The following is a 19,826-nucleotide window of genomic DNA, read 5'->3' on the forward strand; positions in this document are numbered from 1 at the left end:
TGCTCAGTGCATTTTTCTGTTCATTTTAACTTCATATTAATTGACTGGCAACCATTTTCACTGAAGCAACCCTCTTCACTCCCGGCTGTTTTACTGGATTTTGACTGATTTTGCGAGGCCCAAAAGTATATTTTGTTCTATTGATATAAAAACATGGAACCTACCAAAAGAAAGATTAAAGTCTCTTCTTTCATCAGGAAAAAAAAAAAGGTATGTTTGTATCTGTTTCCGTTTTGCAGCAATTAGCATTTGAAGTTTCATCATTATTCACAAATCTGCAACGTGGACCTCGTTGATCTCTTATACTCTGCTGCCACCTGCTGGCTGTTTTTTTTTTTTTTTTTAATAACTACCATTGCTTGACCTCTTCAGATCAGACGCTGCATCAAAGCATTCTGTATGATCTAGCGTAAAAATAAATAAATAAATAAATAAAATATGTAAAAATATGTTTTTGGGACCTTGGCAATATTTAAAATAGAAAGTTTTGGGGAGAAAATGAGTCAAGATCTATCTAATCTTTTAACATGGAGTAACTTGTGAAACTGTGCACATTTTTCAAATTACAACTTGACCCCTGCACTCTCACACAAAAATACGCATTATTATTATTACATTTATTACTGCTAAATTTTGGACGTGGAAGTTGCGACTTCAATTCCCCCAGTTCAAAGTCATTCATCATAAAGGAACTTGAAATGAACTCAAATATAATTTTGACACCCTTAGTATGAATCAAAAGTATATAAAGAATTAATGAATATCTCATTTTGTATTTGATGCCTGTAACGGTTCCCACGACGATGCGAAGCAACAAATGATAAATGCGAAATGCGAATGCGAAATGTTTGTCGTCTGTGGTGGCCTCAATTTTGTCCACGTGCGGCGCAACGCGGGCGTTTCTCTGCTTTCGTGCCCGAGCGCGTCTGCGTGGATGATTACGTTAAATGTTCGGATCCTGTCAAGATTTCATTAGCGGCGCTCACAGCGGAGAGAACATCCAGCGATAAGCAAGTTAATGTTGAATGAGCTCTGCGGCTGATCAAACCTTATCTAATATGCTGTCGCTGCAGGCCGCGGCACTGCCAAAAAATACATACATAAAAATAAGAACGGCCAGTGGCGCGACTGTTGCCATTAGGAGGATTAGGCAAATGCGCTCGGGGCGCTCGTGAGCAAACAGGGAGAGGAGAAGTTTTTTTTTTGTTTGTTTGTTTTTTAAATCCTTTGTCAGTCACGTCAATTTATTTTGGACAATATCTATTGTGATTTTGTGCTTTCTTTGCCGAATGTTTTTTTTGGGGGGGGGGGGGGGGTTCAACTATGACAGTTCGTTTTGAAAAAAAAAGAATATTATTTGATTAATCTGTTAATTTATCTTGCTAAGTTTTATATTCATAAATGTAAATGTGCAAAATCGAAACCTTTTTTTTTTTTTTTTCTGTTTATGGAAGAGATTGATGTATATTTTCAGTCCATTTCTACTTCCAAAAATAAGAAGGCTGTCAAGACTTTGATTTTGTGTTCTCATTTTGATATTTTTAATATTTCTTGGTTTAAGACCCCTGGCAACTTTTATTTTGTTCTTGTTTTTTTCTTTTTTCCGTTTCTCCTTACTGTTTGTGTGATGATTTTTTTTGTGTCGTATTTGACATGTTTGGCTTTTAATTACAATTTTGTCAATAAAAAACAAAAAAAACAAAAAAAAGCATGGCCAGCCAACCACATACCTCCTTTCCGATGTAGCTTTGATTGACAACTACGACTAGCCAATGGCAATCGCTCTGGAGACGTGCATTAGCCAAATGTACTTCCGGGTTCTTTCGCCTTCCGGCGCTGACACAATGGCCACCAAATAAATGCCAAACCTCGATCCAGGATGACACAAGTTGACTTTGCTGGGCACCCTGCGTCCACTGGTCCACTAAACAACGTTTACAAGTGAGTGGCAAACTTTTGGTTTTGATTAGTCAAGCCACACAGCCGGGACGAATTGTAGCAATATGCGGCTAACAGACCCACGCAGTCACACAAACACAACAAAAACTTGGGAGCAGAAAATTATAACTAAAGCACAGTTGCAGTACAATGTAAGTTGAATTCTATCTCTTTTTTTTTTTTTTTTTATTATTGCCAAGTTATTTAATGTTAATGACTGTGACTAAATTCCAATGAAAAAACAGCACTTGACACATCCTTTTGGATTGATATTTTGCTTAGTTTTTCCACTGCATCCATATGTCGTTTCTCTATATTATCGACATATCTCAACTCAACCTTATTTTATAAAGCACTTTAAAACATCCATTGCTGCATACAAAGTGTTGTGCACGGAATAGAAATAAGTCTTGCAGTAGAGGCAAGTGAAAGAAAATAACACAAAATAAAATTAATTCTAGTAAATATATGTAGGTAACTATAAAAGCAAAAAAAATATATATATATGTATATATATATTTAAAAAAAATATAACAAGATGTAGGGAAGCGAATAAGTAAATAAATACTAACTACTAAATACACACACAAAGAACACAATTCATATACAGCAATATTGCAATATAATATTTTTATTCATTATAGTATAATCCTGCAAAGAGATCTTAAACACAGTTTTATTTTATTTTTTTTAATTTCAAAATGCTTAATGATCAAATGCATTTCTTTAATAATTATCGACTAATTAAAAGTTTTCCACTTCCTCTATATATCAGCAGTTCATTATTGTTTTCAAGCATGCAATATTAATAAAATAAAAGAAATGATTTGCAACTACAATACTGCAAAATCGCCAAAAAAATAATAATCATAATAAGACACCAATTTCGTCAATCCATGTCTTTGTTTATTTTAATTCTAAACACACATACACAATAAAAACACAATTTTTTTGTAAGGTTCAACAATTCATAAACAGAAATATCGCAATATAATGTCGTTTTTATTGATTATAGTATAATCATGCAAGGAGATCTTAAACACAGTTTTATTTTTATTTTTTCAAAATGCTTCATGAAATTTCTATCCTATAAGGCATGCGAAATGATCAAATGCATTATTTGTATATTTCTTTAATAATTATCGTCTAATGAAAAGTTTTCCATGGCACAATCACTTCCTCTTTTTATCAGCAGATAATTATCGTTTTCAAGCAAAAAGACAAACAACAAAAAAAAAAAATCAAATCAGAATTTTCCAGGATTCATTCATAATTACTTATGGAGGTAGTTGAACTTTGACACGAGGCCGTCTGCATTTTCTGGATGTCTTTTTTTCGCGTCAACACGTCACCACTCGAACCTTGTTCACTTTTCACAACAATCATCTTGTGTGGAAATTTTGTCGAAAACGTCCTTCCCCGTTTTTCCTTTCCCGTCTTAGGCGCCGCCCGCTAATTCCGGCCCGTCGTCGGCGCCGTGGCAGCCGTTTTTTTCTTTCTTCCGCGCGGCCTGGGACAAATCCAGGATCAGCTTGGAGCGCAGGAAACGTCGGTACGAGTCTTTCTCCATCAGCAGGTAGATCCGCCTCTGAGCTTCGTCGAAACACGACGGCGAGGCGCTCGTCACGTTCTGGCGGGTTTCCTCTCGGGTCGCTGCCTCCAAATTGACCTTCAGAATGAGACGAAGAAGGTCAAGACACACATCCGACTCAAATGATTTCTGATAGCTAGCAAAAAAACAAATGGTGTCCCACAGGGTTCAATTCCGGGGCCTCTACCCTTTTTTTTTATTTATTATTTTTTTTTTAATTCTCTATAAATACACACATATATATATATATATATATATATATATATATATATATATATATATATATATATATATATATATATATAAGGGGTGCAGGTGATTAAATTTTTGAATCGTAATTAATCGCATGACTTCAATAGTTAACTCACGATTAATCGCAACTTCTATTTCTGTTCTTAATGAACAAGAAAATATTTCATACTCTAACAAAAACAGAAAAAAAATTGTTAAACTAATCGAAATATGGCTGCATCTTTTAGTCGGTGATACATTTCATAATTCATATACTTGAGTTAAAATTAAAAAGATGTACTGACAAAAAAAAAATGTGATATTGATTTGTGTTGGTCATTTTTCTGCCACTAGATGGCATGATTGCATTTTTTTTTTAAGATATTGTTGACAGTTCAGTTAATTTTTCTATTAATAATAATAGCAATCTAATCTTGAACATGAAGTAACTTGTGAAATTCTGCATTTTTTAAAATTGCAAAACCGCACTTGAGCGTTTGAACATTTTGAGCAATACACGCATGCATGTAATTGCGTACGTATATATGTATATATATATATATATATATATATATATATATATATATATATGGTATGTATATGTACATGATTAATTCAATACATTTTTTAGATTAATTAATGAGTCTACGCTTTAACTTTGACAGCACTAATAAATATATATAAAGTGTCCTAACTGAAAATAAGTATGTATTTTTTTATTTAAATTTTTTTTTTATATATATATATATAGTTTTATTTTTAAGAAGTTTTCACTGATGCGGTTCCAGTGAATTTGAGGATGTACAATTTCATCTTGTTCCTCGTTACCTCATTTGGAGCGTCTTGTGCCACAAACTGCTGGTAGATCAACTTTGCTTTCTTGTCCAGCTTGCACGCTGGCGTCTTCTTGAAGTCCTCACAAGCAAGCCAGAAGTGCATGTTCTCCTGGCTGAACTCCGACCTCAGGAAGCTGCTGAACACGCCGCGGCCCGCTAGCAAAAGACATGACGATGCTCGTTAACTCATCATAAACATAAGAAATTTGAAGAACGAATTTCATATGAGCAACAGCTGTTGCCAGGAAAGACGTCGGACAAGACGTCATGACGCTCAATTTCAGCCATCGCGGTCATGGGAGGAGCAGGTCAACATCTTCGCTGCTTAACCCGAAGGTCATTTCTCTTCCGCGCACGCACGCAATCGCAGTTCGCCGCTTGTGACAAAGGCCCGAGGGAACGTCCAAGTTGTGCGTCGCGACACGTAGCAGAGAAGCAAAGCATGAGAACGTATGCGGCGCTCTCGCCTTTCGGTTTGCACTTTTTTTCTTACTTTTTATTTATTTTATTTTTTTACATTTTTATTTTATTTTATTTTTTTACATTTTTTTTAAATTTATTTTGTTTTACATTTTTACGTTTATGGGATGAAACTGAATTCAAGCTTCCCAAAAACATTTTTAAAAAATCAAATAAAAAATCGTCATAAATGTTTTTCACAGGACAGCAATGATATTTTAAACAATAACATATAGTTTATGTATAATTGATTTTTTTTTTAAGTACAATTTATGCAAGCGTTTTTTGACACTCACTTATGTCCATTTTTATCTTTTTATCTTTATTTTATTTTATTTAATTTTTTTACATGGTTACGTTTATGGGATGAAACTTAATTCAGAAATCCCCAAAACATTTCTAAAAAAAAAAAAAAAAAATTGGCATAAATGTTTTTCACTAGACAAGGACAATATTTTCAACAATAACATATAGGTTATGTATAATTGATTTTTTTTTTAAGAAGTACAATTTTTGTAAGAGTTTTTTGCACTCACTTATGTCCATTTTTCTGAATTCAGACATCCCCAAAACTTTTTTTTAAATGGACATAAATGTTTTTTTACAGGACAGCAATGATATTTTTGAACAATAACATATAGTTTATGTATAATTTTTTTTTTTATATATATATATGCAAGAGTTTTTGATACTCACTTATGTCAATTTTTGTCTTTTTTTTTTTTTTTTTTTTTTTTTTTTTTTTTTTTTACGTTTATGGGATGAAACTTAATTCAGACATCCCAAAAACTTTTTTTATTTTATTTAATTTTTTTTATGGACCTAAATGTTTTTTTTCACAGGACAGCGTTATTTTAAACAATAATAATATGTATCACTGATTTTTTTTTTTTTTTTTATGCAAGAGATTTTGACACTCACTTTCAGAGTTCATCACTGAGCTGAAGGATTCCTTCCACTTCTCCACATCAGCAGCAGTTGGCACCCTAAAACAATAGTTTAGATTTTTATTATTAAGTTTAAAGACATTTACAACAATTTTTTGTATAAAAATAAAAACACGGCATTTTTTGTTTGGTCCGAATGTAACTCAATACCAAAAGACCATCGTCAAATATCTTCACTTGTTTGCTGCTAAAACGTCTGCTGATAATCGATAAGCCTAAAATCAATAACTATTTGGAGCCTGATAATAGCCGACTCGCCTGACACAACTGAACAAATCAATTTGCGCAATCCACTGATCGATACGTCATCTTCCAAGTCGATATCTTGAAGTTGTCTCTGAAAGGTTGCAAATTGACGTCAATGCGATTGAAGGAAGGTCGCTCAGTCCGCAACAAAATGACAAACACAGGAAATATAAATAAAATAAATTCCTGAGAAATGTCTCAGTTTTCTTCAACATTTTCACGTGAAGACGTGAGATGAACGTCCCATTGCAGTTTGCAGTTGCGGGTTTCCGCTGACTCGGCATTCCGCGACAATTTGCTGTTGCAATAACACGATTGCGTCAATCTCGGTTAAAGACGTTTCAGTTGTTCCAAATTTGATTTGAGCTTCTCATATTGTTATCTTGTGTGCTAACGAGGTCGTCAAACCAACATAAGCTGACGGTCGTTCATTTGAACATTTTCATCAACGTGCATCAATATTCGTATCTTTCATTTGAATATTTTCATCAACATGCAAGTTTAGTTTTTTTTTTCTTTTCACCTTTTAGCAGCGTCTTCATTCTTCTCTTTGGTCTGCTTGTGGTCCACTTCTTGCGATTCTTGCTTCTGGAGCAAGAAGCTTATTTTGTGTTTGATATCTTTGGCACTGAAGAGAGAAAAAAAAAAAAAAGTTGCAGAGCATGACAGAGGAAATTTAATTTGCATAACAAAACGCTTCCGCATTATTGCTTTTGCGGTTTGTTAGCTGGCCAAAAGCCACACAAAAAACTAAAATAAATTAAAAATCATTGAATATTGTCTGTAATATGAAACCTGACTCACCTTTTCAGGCATGTTGCAGGAAGTGTCGCAAGTCCTTTGCACATGGTGAAATGTTCAAGATCTCAAATTTTCACTGTTTTTTTTTTCCTCTTAAATTAATAACAAGAGTTGAGGTGAGGTGGCTTTGAAACTGTTTTTCCCAGCACTGATGTTCAGTTGAACATACATAGCAGGCTGAAGCTGGCTCCGCCCCCTACGAGTGCACGCAAATGCAATCATCGAGGGCGAGGGGTGGTTGGGGTGGGGTGGGGGGTTGTTCAGTGCAATGGAACAGGAGGGACCTTCGATAGCTTCTTTGTTTATGCTCATCAGGATTGTTTTGTTCTTACCAGTTAGATATTATGTAACAGCAGAATTTGGGGTTAGGGATGGATATCTCAACAGATATTCTTCATATATATATATATATATATATATATATATATTAGGGGTGTTTAAAAAAAATCGATTCGGCGATATATCGCGATACTACATCGCGCGATTCTCGAATCGATTCAATTAAAAAAAATCGATTTTTTTTTTTTTTTTTTTTTTTTTTTTTTTTAAAGAGCTCAGAATTGTTCATTCGGTAGTCTTACCGATTCAACGTCTTATCGTCATTGCCTTTTTTTTTTTTTTTTTTTTGTGTGTGTGTGAATCGATTTTTAAACTTCCATTTTTAATGGAAAAATATTCAACAAAACGTCTGACTTCGGGTTAGGATTCACACCTTGAGCATGGAAGAATGTTATATGAACGGAACATTTAAGCCTTAATATTTTATTTTAATGCTGTTCAAACATGAAACAGATTACAACCTCTATAAGACTGAAATTTCAGATAAATAAATAATACATTTTCATATAAATCTTACACTCTACAAGCTTACTGATTAGTATTTTCTAAATTTGAATGAAAAAAAATCGCAACAATCGACTTATAAATTCGTATCGGGATTAATCGGTATCGAATCGAATCGTGACCTGTGAATCGTGATACGAATCGAATCGTCAGGTACTAGGCAATTCACACCCCTAATATATATATATATATATATATATATATATATATATATATATATATATATATATATATATACTTTAAAATGTTTACAGTTATAAGGCTAAGAGGCAGTGAGGCACTATGCAAAACTTTTTTGGTATTGAATAAATGCATAATTAGACATTTTCCTTTTTGTGGGCATTTGTTGGCTTTTTCACTCACATATCGTGATATATTGCAATTTTTTTTGGACAATATATAAAAAAAAAAAAATCATAGATATCTTGTATCGTGATATTATTGATATCGTGAGCCAAATATCGTCACAGTATCGAATCGTGGGTTACCCGTATCGTATTTTATATACCGTATTTATTTTTTTGTTTTAAGTCTGATATTTGATCATGAAATAGGGTCATTCTCTTTGAATGACCCTGCATTTGGCATTTCTCACCATAAAAAAAAAAAAAAAAAAGTTTAAAAATAAACCACTTTTAACTACAAGAGCGCATATATCTCCATCTTAAAACATTTTTGTCCTCTTAGATGCTGTCTTGAATATCGATTTGCAAATGACCTCAGTGTTCTTTTTTTTGGGGGGGGGTTTTCAGAAACGTGAACATTTACTGGACATGCAGTGTGCTGCCAAAAGTTCGACTTGAAAGGAAGGAATGCAAATGGTAACCTGTTGTCATTGTTGCTTGGACATACGCAGAATTATGACTCAACTCACATTTAAATTGTTGAGCACTTTTAAAACAACCGCAGTGCTGTCGACAAAAATAAAGTTGAGTTGAGTCGTGGAGTGTGTGCGGTGCAGGACATTTTGAAAGAAGACATCCAACAACGTAACGAAATGTGCTTCAGGCAAGTCTCTCATCATATCGTTTTGGTGTCCGGGGGGGGGGGGGAAACTCACTCAATGACTCAATTAACCCATTCATAAATTACTCAGACCCTATTTCAAATTCCCGGCTGAATTTGTTGTACAAGATCGTTAAATTGACCAAATGTGCGATTCCACATTTCCCTCTCCTTTGCTCGAAAAAACGTTTTTGAGGCACAGGCGATTATTTTTTTTTTTTTTTTTTTGCTACTCAAGTAAACACGGGTTTACACGGTTTGACAAATCACACTTTAAAAGCGCTTTCTGGTGACATGTTGATGAAAGGCAGCTTTATTGATATCGCACATTTCACGCACATGGCAACTCAGTGTGCTTCACATTGTTACTCAACAACATTTAAAGGCAAAATATAACAAGTAAAGGAAAAATTCTTTCAGACATTTTAGCGCAAGAACATGATTCTGGAAAAATGGATGATATAAAAATGCCCTAAAAGACGTTAATCATAGTTTTGAACCTAAATTTAAATGCACTTGCACTTCGGCGTATTCCATTTGTCTGCAGCATAACAGCTAAATGCTGACGCAACATGTTTGCTTTGAATTCTGGGCTCCACTCGTGGGTTTTTCGTTTTTGTCATTTCTGTAATGTTTGTTTGTTTGTTTGTTTGGGAGCTTAGTGTTGTTTATTTGGCAGTCTTACCAATTCAACATGTCATCATCATTACTCTCTTTTTGTGTGTGTGCGTGTACGTGCGTGCAGGTGAGTTTGTGCTCATTACATTCACCTGAAACCTAATAGAAAAAAAAATCCCACGCCCTTCACCTTGACCCGATACTTTAAAAGTCTCGCCAGATTTGTGAAGTTGAGGTTGTCAGGAGACCAGAGGAAAGATCAAAGGAACAAAAGATGAAGCAAAGTGAAATCCAGCACCGACCAGACACCACCTGCAACCCACAGAATCGTTCACCAACCCCAGAAATTTCTAAATTCCAACAGATTCGGGAGATCTCTTTTTTTTTTTTTTTTTTTTTTTTTAAAGAAAAAAAAAAAAATTTAAAAAAAAAAAAAAAGATTCGGGAGATCTCAAGAGACCAGAGAAAAACTAAAGGAAGGAAGGAAGGAAGGACAGAATTTCTGTAATGTGTTGAGGGTCCAACCCATTTCATGACTTATAGACCAGATCAGATTTTTCAAATATATTGTACAGCCAGTGTAGTCAAGTCAAGGCTTGCCATTGCCCTCACAACAGCACCTGGTACCGCATTTATTTCCTGTTTTCGCTTTTACAGCTGGTAACCATGAGACGTTTGGTGAAGCGTGTGAGCCATTAAGGAGGGATTTACCGTCATTCGATGCACTTTAAGTGAAAGCACATCAAACTAATCAACACAAGGCGCAGATCTGAACGTAACGACCCGTAAAGTCGACCCCGGTGTGCTTCGCTTAGAAGGAGACGTTGGCCGGCGAGTCGTTCCGGAGGCCTCAGTCATCAGTAAGCAAGTCACGGAACCGTGAATGAGTGGAACAAAATGAGCCTACGTGTGGAACAACACGCGCACGTTCGGATACGGATCAGAAGAAGCAGACTCGCTTTATGTGCGGCGCTTGCGCCGCTTTGATGTGACGAAGCGATGATGGATGAGACGATACGCGTGATGAGAGGATTGACGTTGTTGAGTGTGCCAGGTGTTCGCATGAAAGTGATGAACGCATACATCGTAGGGCTGGCCGATAAATTGAATTAATTCGATTAATTCGTCCATTTAAAGTACCAGGATGTGAAAATGAGCGAAATCGTGAAATCGAGGTGCTTATGAATTGTTGAGTTTATGAGTTTATTTTTGCACAAGTAGTCGAATACTAGATGTGTGGTTTATACAGTACCTGTTTACAATTGTTAGAACTACTTGTGACATTTAAGTTGAGCAAAAGCTATGAGTAGCTTTTTTTTTTGCTCAAGATATGTATGTGACATTTAAATTGCAAAATCTACGAGTAGCTTTTTGCACAAGCTATGCGACATGTAAATTGTAATAGCTATGCGTAGTATTTTGCACATGCTATGTATTTGACATTTGAGTTGAGCAAAAGCTACGAGTACCTTTTTCTCGCACAAGCTATGTAATATGTATGTGACATTTAAATTACAAAATCTATGAGTAGCTTTTTTGCACACGCTATGTGACATTTAAATTGCAAAAGCTATGCGTAGTTTTTTGCACAAGCTTTGTATGTGACACTTGAGTTGAGCAAAAGCCATGTATGTGACATTTAAATTGCAAAAGCTATGAGTACCTTTTTTGCACAAGCTATGTATGTGACATTTAAATTGCAAAAGCTATGAGTAGATTTTTTGCACACTCTATGTATGTGACATTTAAGTTGAGCAAAAGCTATGAGTAGCTTTTTTTGCACAAGCTATATATGTGATTTAAATTGCAAAAGCTGTGAGTAGCTTTTTTTGCACAAGCTATGTATGTGACATTTTTAAATCGCAAAAGCTATGAGTAGCTTTTTTTAGCACAAGCTATGCAAAAGCCATGAGTAGCTTTTTGTTTGTTGCATAAGCTATGTATGGCATTTAAGTTGAGCAAAAGCTATAAATAGCTTTTTTTGCACAAGCTATGTATGTGACATTTAAATTGCAAATGCTACGAGTAACTTTTTTTTTGCACAGGCTATGTATGTGACATTTAAATTGAGCAAAAGCTATGAGTAGCTTCTTTTTTGCACAAGCTATGTATGTGACATTTAAATTGCAGCAGATGGCCACAGATGGCGCTTAGTTTTTATATGATGGAGAAAAGACCGACTCATGACAGAAACTACAAGTGCGAAAATTGGCCTTGTCAATTCCCACTTTGATATTTTCCTCGCTGTAGCGTCTTTTTCTAATCGGCATGCATGCATGCAGTCACGGCTGACAACGGGGCGCTCTAAAATGCCCGAAACTGGTCTGCATACTGGTTGTCATGTCATTTTAAAAATAAATAAATAAATCCTCCCTCCGAGCTATTCCACATTCATCTGCGTGACGTGCGTGCTCTCACATGGCAACAACGAGGCACTCTAAAGCAACTATCCGAAAGCAAGATAGATATAGCGAGCAAGGTTACTGCACCAAGTGCATCACAAGGACGTCTGTTACCTCAGCTTGATCCCAGCAACCACGTGTGATGAAGTTAACGCAGTGGCGCCACCTGGTGTCACAAAAAGCTAATGACACTACCTGACTCTGATGCACGTGTATTGATTTGCAGGACAGCCTCCTTTCAAAGTTGTCAAATTGTCTGGCTTTTGACTCATTTTAATCTTGGAATATAATTATTTAAAACGATTTAATATTGAAACTGCTTTCTTGTAAACTGCCTCCAACAAACAAATGACGTGCTTGCGTAATCACGCTGACGTCATGCCACGCTTGTCATTCAGTTCTAGCGCCATCTTCAGGACACTCTTGGGAAAGAACAGTCATTTCTTTTCCTCCCCTTGCTCTCCAGAATATTTTTCACGAGTCGGCGATGGCACACATAATTTTGGACAACTGTTGGATGCATTGCAGTCATTTTTTTTTTTCCTGAAATGTATTTGTCTTTTTTTTCTTTTTTTTTTAAATACAGTAGAACTTAAATGTCATCATATAATTATCTTATTTCCTATTGCAGTTTAAAAGTTAAATAGTTTGTTGTCGAAAAAATATATATATACTTGATGAAGACCACAGGGCCAATATTCACCCGTATTTGCGTCCGGGTCAGAGGTTATCAAGTTGTATGTGCAGACACGTAACATGTGCCAAAAAAAAAAAAAAAAGCTAAATGTCCTTTGGACATTCAATGTGCTCCCGGTGTCAAAAAGTTTGGTTTCAGGCTTCCATCTTTGAGGTCTATTTAAAGTCTATTTAATTAATTAATGAAATTAATTAAATATTAAGTTAAGGGTGCCATCTTTTTTCTTCTTTTTTTTTTGATGAGGAAAAAAAAATTCAGGAAATGTTTATGGATAATTCTGTCAGTTTCAAGTTGATTTTGAGACCCTTATTTTTTATTTTTTATTTTTTTTATTGAAATATGTTATACCATTATGACAAAATTCATTTCAAGATACGACAGCGGACACATGTTGGACTTACATAAGCGGACTCGTCGAACCTTTGCAACAAGCAATATCGAATTTTACATTGAACTGGGGGAAGTTTGAGGGTGAGGGTCAAAGTTCAAAGACTGCTCTGATTGAATCAGATTCTGTTCATCCCTTTCCCAGGTAAAAAAAAAAAATGCATTAAATCCACAGGCTTCTAAATTGTGTACTTAAAAAAAAAAAATACAAAACAACTTCATAAACATTCATTTACTGGATTTTGAATGATTTTTTTTTTTTTAAACGAATATTGTGTTCTATGGCTATAAAAACATGGAAACTACCGAAAGAAAGATTAAAGTCTCTTCTTACATCAGGAAAAAAATAAAAGTATGTTTCTATCTGTTTCTATTTTTCAGCGACTGGCAAAGCTAAGTTTCATCATTATTCACAAAAATATTTACAATTCGGCGTAATAGAGCTTTTTTTTTTTTTTTTTTCAACATGGCCCTGGTTGATCTCTTATACTCTGCTGCCACCTGCTGGCCGTTTGTGTAACAACTACCATTTCTTCAACCGTTCTTTGCCGTTTAGAGGCTGCATCAAAGCCTTCCGTATGCTCTAGCATAAAAACAAAACGTAAAAATATGTAAATACGTCTTTGGGAGACTTAAAACATTTAAAATAAAACGTATTTATATGTTTTTGGGAGCAAATTATTTCAGGATTTTTTTTTTTTTTTTTATATTTGACGACGGGCCACAAATGGCCCCAGGGCTGTAGTTTTTTTTTTTTTCCAAAGAGAGAGGACACCGCTGATTTTTTTTTTTTTTTTTTTTTTTTTTTTTTTTGATTGAAAGGGGTCCTCTCCCCATTGGCCGGGAGTCAGCTGCGTTCCCCTCCCCGAGTATTTTCATTTCACAGACGATGATCACGTCGGAGGTCCAATCTTCACTGAGTAGATCAAGTCCATTTTGTTGCTTGTCATCCCGCAGATGACACATCTCTTATGCAAGTTATTTGATCAACAGGCTGGCACGTCAATCAGCAAATCAACCCTGAGAGGACTGTGTGTTTAGAGACGGGGTGGGGTTAAGGGTCAACGGTTATATTTACTTGTGACAAGGAGGAGGTGCAGAATATATAAAGTGCCGGCATGTCTCTGACCCGGGTGTCGCGACATCGGAGGCCTGCGCCATGAAGACCCGCTTACCGTTCTCGCTGCTGCTGCTGCTGCTGGCTTTGGCCCGCGTGCGCATCCAGGGGGCGCCGGTGGAGCAGGACGCCATGGCGATGGAGTCTTGCGACGCCGCCGCGGCGACGGGCGCCGCCATGGAGGCTCTGAGCAAGATTAACCAGGACCGGCGCGAGGGCTTCGTCTTCAGCCTGCATCGCTTATCCAACGCACATTCCGAAAAGCACGTGAGGCTCAATTCAGATTTGCTCCTTTCGGATTTTGCTGTCAGGCGATTCAAATGTTTTCATCGTAATTAAACGCACGACTTCAATAGTTAACGCACAGTAATCGAAAAATTGATATCTGTTCTAAACGTACAATACAATGTGAATTTTTCTTTTCATATTAAGAGCTTTCTAATCTTTTAACTTGAAGTAACTTGTGAAGTTCTGCACATTTCGAAAATTGTCAAATTAAACCTCGTCTCCACAAATAGATGCGTTATTATTACTGCAAAATTTGTACCTGGACGTGTCTGGTGCGTTGCAAAAGAAATGACGACAGTACATGCTTTCCAAGTAAGGGCCGCGCATTAATTTCGTTAAGAAAAATGTTGACACCCCTAATTGCAATACTAGAAGAAACTTGACTAAGTGCAATTTCTGTAGAAATTGCGTGGGAATGCTGAAAGCCGAATGCTAAGATTTGAATGCATGTGGAATGCTTATGAAGTAAATTGAAATTGCAGTATCAAACACCTGGTAACAATAAGTTATATGTATAGAAGTGGGTGTGAAAAGTGACACTTAGAAATAGTTCAATGTCTATCCCATTGAAAATGAATGGGGGGAAAAGTTGATTTTTAACGTTAAATTGTGCGAATACGCTAAGTAATGTGGAACCCCGGGAGGCGTCAATTTTTGAAGCAAGTTAAAATTTGAACAGTGTAAATTGGAAGTATTATATGGCTTAAAAAAAAAAAAAAAAAAAAAAGCTTCGGCATTCCAACAATAATATGTAAAATTCCAAGTTGTTGTTGAGGTAATGCCCGTAACCGGAATTGACTTATTTTGGGGGGGAAAAAGCCTTAAATAAGATATGAATTCGATACAATTTCCCACTCAACGTGTTGCTCATCAAACCAGTCGATTGCATCGTGATTGCGTCTGATTTCCGTTGCAGGGAGAAACGGGTGTCGTCTTCTATCTGACCTTGGATGTTGTGGAGACCAACTGCAGCGTGCTGAGCAAAAAGGACTGGAAGGACTGCGAGGCTCGCCCCACCTCAGACACACCCGTGAGTAGCGCAACGCAAAGTAAATTCTTGTCCTGGTATCGTCCTGAGAAAAATGATATTGAACATAAATCCACCGTATTTCTCTGATTTTTTTTAAAAAATTTCCAGGTATATGGACAGTGCAAAGCAGCGATCTACATGAACAGGCCGCACAAGGTGGTGCGTCTCTACAAGTACAACTGTGTTGTCAGACCAGGTAAAAATGCTAGTCATTAATTGCATTAATCTTCACACCCCAGTACTCTTTCATATCTTTCTGGAAGCAGACCTGTCCTGTATATTGTTTTTGTTTTTTGTTCTCTCTCGATTTAGTGCCTGCAAAAGAGGTGCTCATGTTGTGCCCGGACTGTTCGTCTCATATCGATTTTGAGGACACCGAGATTCAGAAGACCGTCTCGGAATCTCTCAAGAAGTTCAACAACGAGAGCGGACTGGCCAATCGATTTGCTGTGCTGAATATCACCCGAGCGACAGCGGGGGTATGATCGAGCGATAATCGCTAGGACCACTCCCGAAACAATTCCCTCATTTTGTTATGCCTGTTTCTTTTTTTTTCTTTTTTTTTTTTTTGTCCAGATGGCCATAGGAATGTATTACCACGCCGAGTACACCATCCAGGAGACAACCTGCGCCAACAACAAAGAAACGGCGGCGGACAATTGTCCACTCATGGAGTGCGAGTTTTCTGTGAGCTGAGACAAACTCTTATTTATTGCAACTAAATTGATTAAAATTTTTCAATTCTTGATAGTGTTCTCGCGTGGGCCACCGAATCAACTCGAACGGGTTACTCGATGTGCTTTTTTTTTTTTTTTTTTTGCCGAAAAGCCGTCACAGTCCAACCAATGAAAGATCCAATTTGATCAAAATGCTAAATGCACTTAATATTACGCTTTATCTTGATCATATGTTGATAAAGTCAGATTTAATTGTCACATTTAAATCAAAATTTGAAGTGTAGCTTACATCAGCACGTTGAACTTTTACGTGGCAAATTGGTCAACACAACACAAGCATTTGAAGCTTTTTTTTTTTAGTAGGGGAATCCCAAAAAATCGCTTCTCATTTAGTACGAGTCAGAATCGATTTTAAATATCCCAAAATCGATTTTATTTCTATTATTTTATAGTGTCTTGCCCTTGTTTGTGTGACTTAATTGGGACTCACAATTAAGTTGGAGCCACATTAGCGAGTGCTAGGATGGTGTTAGCTATAGCTAGCAGTGAAGCCAGACAACAATGAGGCAGTAGCTAGGATGGCGTTAGCCGTAGCTAGCTAACGGCGAGGCGTTAGCTTGCCAAATATTCCCATACCTAAACTTCCTCGCGTTAGCCGCTCAAATTTAGTAGAAGGAAAAAGTCACGCGGGACATTCGCTAACAAATATTCCCGTTGCTAGGATGGTGTTAGCTATAGCTAGCAGTGAAGCCTTATCCATAGCCGGACAACAATGAGGCAGTAGCTAGGATGGCGTTAGCCGTAGCTCGCGAACGGCGAGGCGTTAGCTTGCCAAATATTCCCATAACTAAACTTCCTCGCGTTAGCCGCTCAAATTTAGTAGAAGGAAAAAGTCACGCGGGATATTCGCTAACAAATATTCCCGTTGCTAGGATAGTGTTAGCTATAGCTAGCAGTGAAGCCATATCCATAGCCGGACAACAATGAGGCAGTAGCTAGGATGGCGTTAGCCGTAGCTAGCTAACGGCGAGGCGTTAGCTTGCCAAATATTCCCATAACTAACTTCCTCGCGTTAGCCGCTCAAATTTACCGCGTATGTAGCACGTTCTGACTCGAATGGGGAAAATTCTCATTTGCCGTTTTCAATTTGAGTCACCACCGATTCGGGCCTAATTGGTTGGCGACCGGTCGGGTGTTCCCCTGCCCGTCGTCCAAAGTCGGCTGGGAAAGGCTGCGCGCAGCCCGCTATCGAGGATAATCAGTCCCGAAAATGATACTTTTCTCATGTATTTTCTGTTTTTGTTTTTCTTTTTAGCACAAAGGTTTCTGTGAGGCCTCCCATTACGACGACACTCCCACTGGCCATAGTGACTTCACGGTCACGTGTGAGATCTTTGAGCCTGAGGTAAGGGCACAACAGTTTTATTTGAGCTCAAATATACTTTGACATAAAGTATATTTTAGCTTGCGTCGTAAATTTGGCTCCACTAGTACGGTAGTAGAGTGTCAAGGTGACAAGATTTTTTTGTTTGTTTGTTTCAAAGTATGGTTTGTTTCTATGACGATCTTAAAAAAAAAATAAAATAGGGTGCGCATTCTCTTTGCCTATGAAACAGTTTACAGGCCTGGAGAATGAATAGCGAATGTTATTCCTTGAATATCTATGCAATATTGTCACACTAGTGTCATATTACACTACAAGATCAAAAATATAACAGCTAGAGATGTTTGTGTGCAAAATAAAAACGAAAACTATAACTGAAACCACATTTTATGTTTACAAAACTAGCAAAAATGTCTTTGTTTTAGTCTAATTTAATACTTGAGCCTTTGGGGATGATTTTAAATATAATTTTAAGTCGATTTATTTTGATATTTGCCGGAAAAAGGACGCCGCAAAGTGTGTCACACGAAAGTGACGTCATCGAGCAACAGCTTTTTTTTTTTTCTCTCCACCAGGCCGCCGAACGAGAGAAGAAATTGCACCTTTTGGGCGACGAGACCGACCACGGTCACAACGACACGCACGCACACGACGCCGCCGACCCGCCGCACGCTCACGACCACGCCCACGACCACACCAAGAGCCACGCCGAGCACGAGAAGCACGCCGAGGGCGGCGCCGGGCACCACCACACGCACGACCACCCGGCGGGAAGCGCCCACCGGCACGCCCACGACCACTCCCACGACCACGCCCACGACCACGACCACGTGCACGCGCACCACGCCCGGGCGCACGACCACAGCGGCGACGCGCCGGGCCACCACCACGACTACGGGCACGAGGGGGGCGCGGCGGCGCGCACGCACGAGCACGACCACGAGCTGGCCCTGGATCACGAGCACGGGCACGCGCACCTGCACGCGCACGAGCACCACCATCACCATCACGCGCACCACCACGAGAGCGGCGAGCACGACCAGCCGGCGGGCGGCGTGGCGGTGCTGCCGGCCATGGACGGGCTGGCGAGCCCGCCTCCCTTCCCCGACGTGGGCGCGGGCGAGGGAGGAGTCGTGCTTCCGCTCGTCGCCGATCCGCAGATCCCCGGCGAGATGCAACCGAGCATCCGGCCCTTCCCCGCCGCGGTGTCGTCGCGGTGCGCGGCGCCGAAGCTCGCCGCCACGCTGGTGGAGCGAATCTTTCAGGAAGATCCCATGTTCAAGACAGCCGCCTGAGGTGAAACACACGCACGTAAAACAATAGCGGGAAAACCTCCTCGGTTGTTTCAAATCAAAACATGGATGCTTCATCTCCTCTTTCTTGCACAATAGAAATAAATGGTGTCCGAAATACTACACATGTATTGCTTATTCTATTTTAAAATTATTTATTCAGTAAGGGCTGTGCCAAAAAAAAACAATTGTTTCTCATAAGAATCACGATTCTCATTTAGTACAATTTAGAATCGATTTTAACTCATTTGCGCCCAATAACGTGTAAATACGTTTTTTGTCCCCAATGACGTATTTATGCGTTGTTTTTTTTACATTTGTTTGTTTTTTATGCTAGAGCATACAGAAGGCTTCGATGCAGCCTCTCAACAGCAAAGAACGGTTGCCGAAATGGTAGTTATTACGCAAGCAGGCCAGCAGGTGGCAGCAGAGCAAACGAGATCGACCAGGGCCATGTTGAAAAAAAATAAAAAAGCTCAATTACTCACAATTTTAAATAGAACTGATGAAACTTCTAGTGGTAATTGCTGCAAAAAGCCCCTGAGATAGGCTCCAGCACCCCCCACGACCCTTGTGAGGAATAAGCAGTCAAGAAAATGTGTATATATATATATATATATATATATATATATATATATATATATATATATATATATATATATATATATATATATATATATATATATATATGTGTGTGTGTGTGTGTGTGTGTGTAGAGAGAGAGAGAGCGAGAGAACTATCCATCCATCCATCCATTTTCTTGACCGCTTATTCCTCACAAGGGTCACGGGGGCTGCTGGTGCCTATCTCAGCTGGCTCTGGGCAGTAGGCGGGGGACACCCTGGACTGGTTGCCAACCAATCGCAGAGCGAGAGAACTAATCCTCATCATTTCCTCTGTACTTCAAAATCTGTCCACAAGATGTCAGCCTAACTTTGCATTTCAACAGCAGACAGAAACAAACAGGCTTTGTGCTTTACACATCAGATAGTTATTAAAAGTGTGCCATAAGTTAGAATTTGAGAAGACATGTTGCC

The 19,826-nt window shown here is 38.1% G+C and overlaps 2 protein-coding genes and 1 long non-coding RNA gene across 5 annotated transcripts; 2 read left to right on the forward strand and 1 right to left on the reverse strand.

The window, feature by feature from the left end:
* The first annotated feature begins 1,800 nt into the window (after positions 1 to 1,800).
* On the forward strand, positions 1,801 to 13,803 carry LOC144026929 (uncharacterized). 2 transcript variants are annotated; one of them, XR_013285331.1, is made up of 4 exons: positions 1,801 to 1,941; positions 3,381 to 3,514; positions 8,645 to 8,900; positions 10,173 to 13,803. It is a non-coding gene; the product is annotated as an uncharacterized LOC144026929 (long non-coding RNA). The 2 variants fall into 2 exon arrangements; XR_013285330.1 differs by lacking the exon at positions 10,173 to 13,803 and having other exon boundaries at positions 8,645 to 9,887.
* rgs4 (regulator of G protein signaling 4) lies at positions 2,823 to 7,260 on the reverse strand. 2 transcript variants are annotated; one of them, XM_077534068.1, is made up of 5 exons: positions 7,053 to 7,255; positions 6,772 to 6,876; positions 5,977 to 6,041; positions 4,589 to 4,752; positions 2,823 to 3,607 (listed from the first exon to the last, which is right to left on the reverse strand). In XM_077534068.1, the coding sequence occupies exons 1-5, from the start codon at positions 7,094 to 7,096 to the stop codon at positions 3,377 to 3,379; spliced, it is 609 nt and encodes a 202-aa protein (XP_077390194.1). In that variant the 5' UTR covers positions 7,097 to 7,255; the 3' UTR covers positions 2,823 to 3,376. The 2 variants fall into 2 exon arrangements, with proteins under 2 accessions (XP_077390194.1, XP_077390193.1); XM_077534067.1 differs by having other exon boundaries at positions 6,772 to 7,260.
* A 51-nt stretch (positions 13,804 to 13,854) lies between the features above and the next one.
* Positions 13,855 to 18,912, forward strand: fetub (fetuin B). The gene is made up of 7 exons (XM_077534066.1): positions 13,855 to 14,385; positions 15,323 to 15,436; positions 15,545 to 15,632; positions 15,749 to 15,915; positions 16,013 to 16,123; positions 17,429 to 17,518; positions 18,073 to 18,912. The coding sequence occupies exons 1-7, from the start codon at positions 14,161 to 14,163 to the stop codon at positions 18,790 to 18,792; spliced, it is 1,515 nt and encodes a 504-aa protein (XP_077390192.1). The 5' UTR covers positions 13,855 to 14,160; the 3' UTR covers positions 18,793 to 18,912.
* Positions 18,913 to 19,826: the final 914 nt, after the last annotated feature.

The sequence above is a fragment of the Festucalex cinctus genome, chromosome 10 (assembly GCF_051991245.1).
Source record: "Festucalex cinctus isolate MCC-2025b chromosome 10, RoL_Fcin_1.0, whole genome shotgun sequence".
Classification (NCBI taxonomy): Eukaryota; Metazoa; Chordata; class Actinopteri; order Syngnathiformes; family Syngnathidae; genus Festucalex; species Festucalex cinctus.

Bases quoted from the DNA above. Each gene is read 5' to 3' on its own strand.
- rgs4 (XM_077534067.1), bottom strand. From the start codon at position 6,953: ATGCGGAAGCGTTTTGTTATGCAAATTAAATTTCCTCTGTCATGCTCT. The intron at 6,042-6,771 runs GTGAAAAGAAAA...CTATTGTTTTAG, and splicing joins AATGAAGACGCTGCTAAAAG to GGTGCCAACTGCTGCTGATG. The intron at 3,608-4,588 runs GTAACGAGGAAC...CTCATTCTGAAG, and splicing joins CACAAGACGCTCCAAATGAG to GTCAATTTGGAGGCAGCGAC.
- fetub (XM_077534066.1), top strand. From the start codon at position 14,161: ATGAAGACCCGCTTACCGTTCTCGCTGCTGCTGCTGCTGCTGGCTTTG. The intron at 14,386-15,322 runs GTGAGGCTCAAT...TTTCCGTTGCAG, and splicing joins ACGCACATTCCGAAAAGCAC to GGAGAAACGGGTGTCGTCTT. The intron at 15,916-16,012 runs GTATGATCGAGC...TTTTTTGTCCAG, and splicing joins TCACCCGAGCGACAGCGGGG to ATGGCCATAGGAATGTATTA.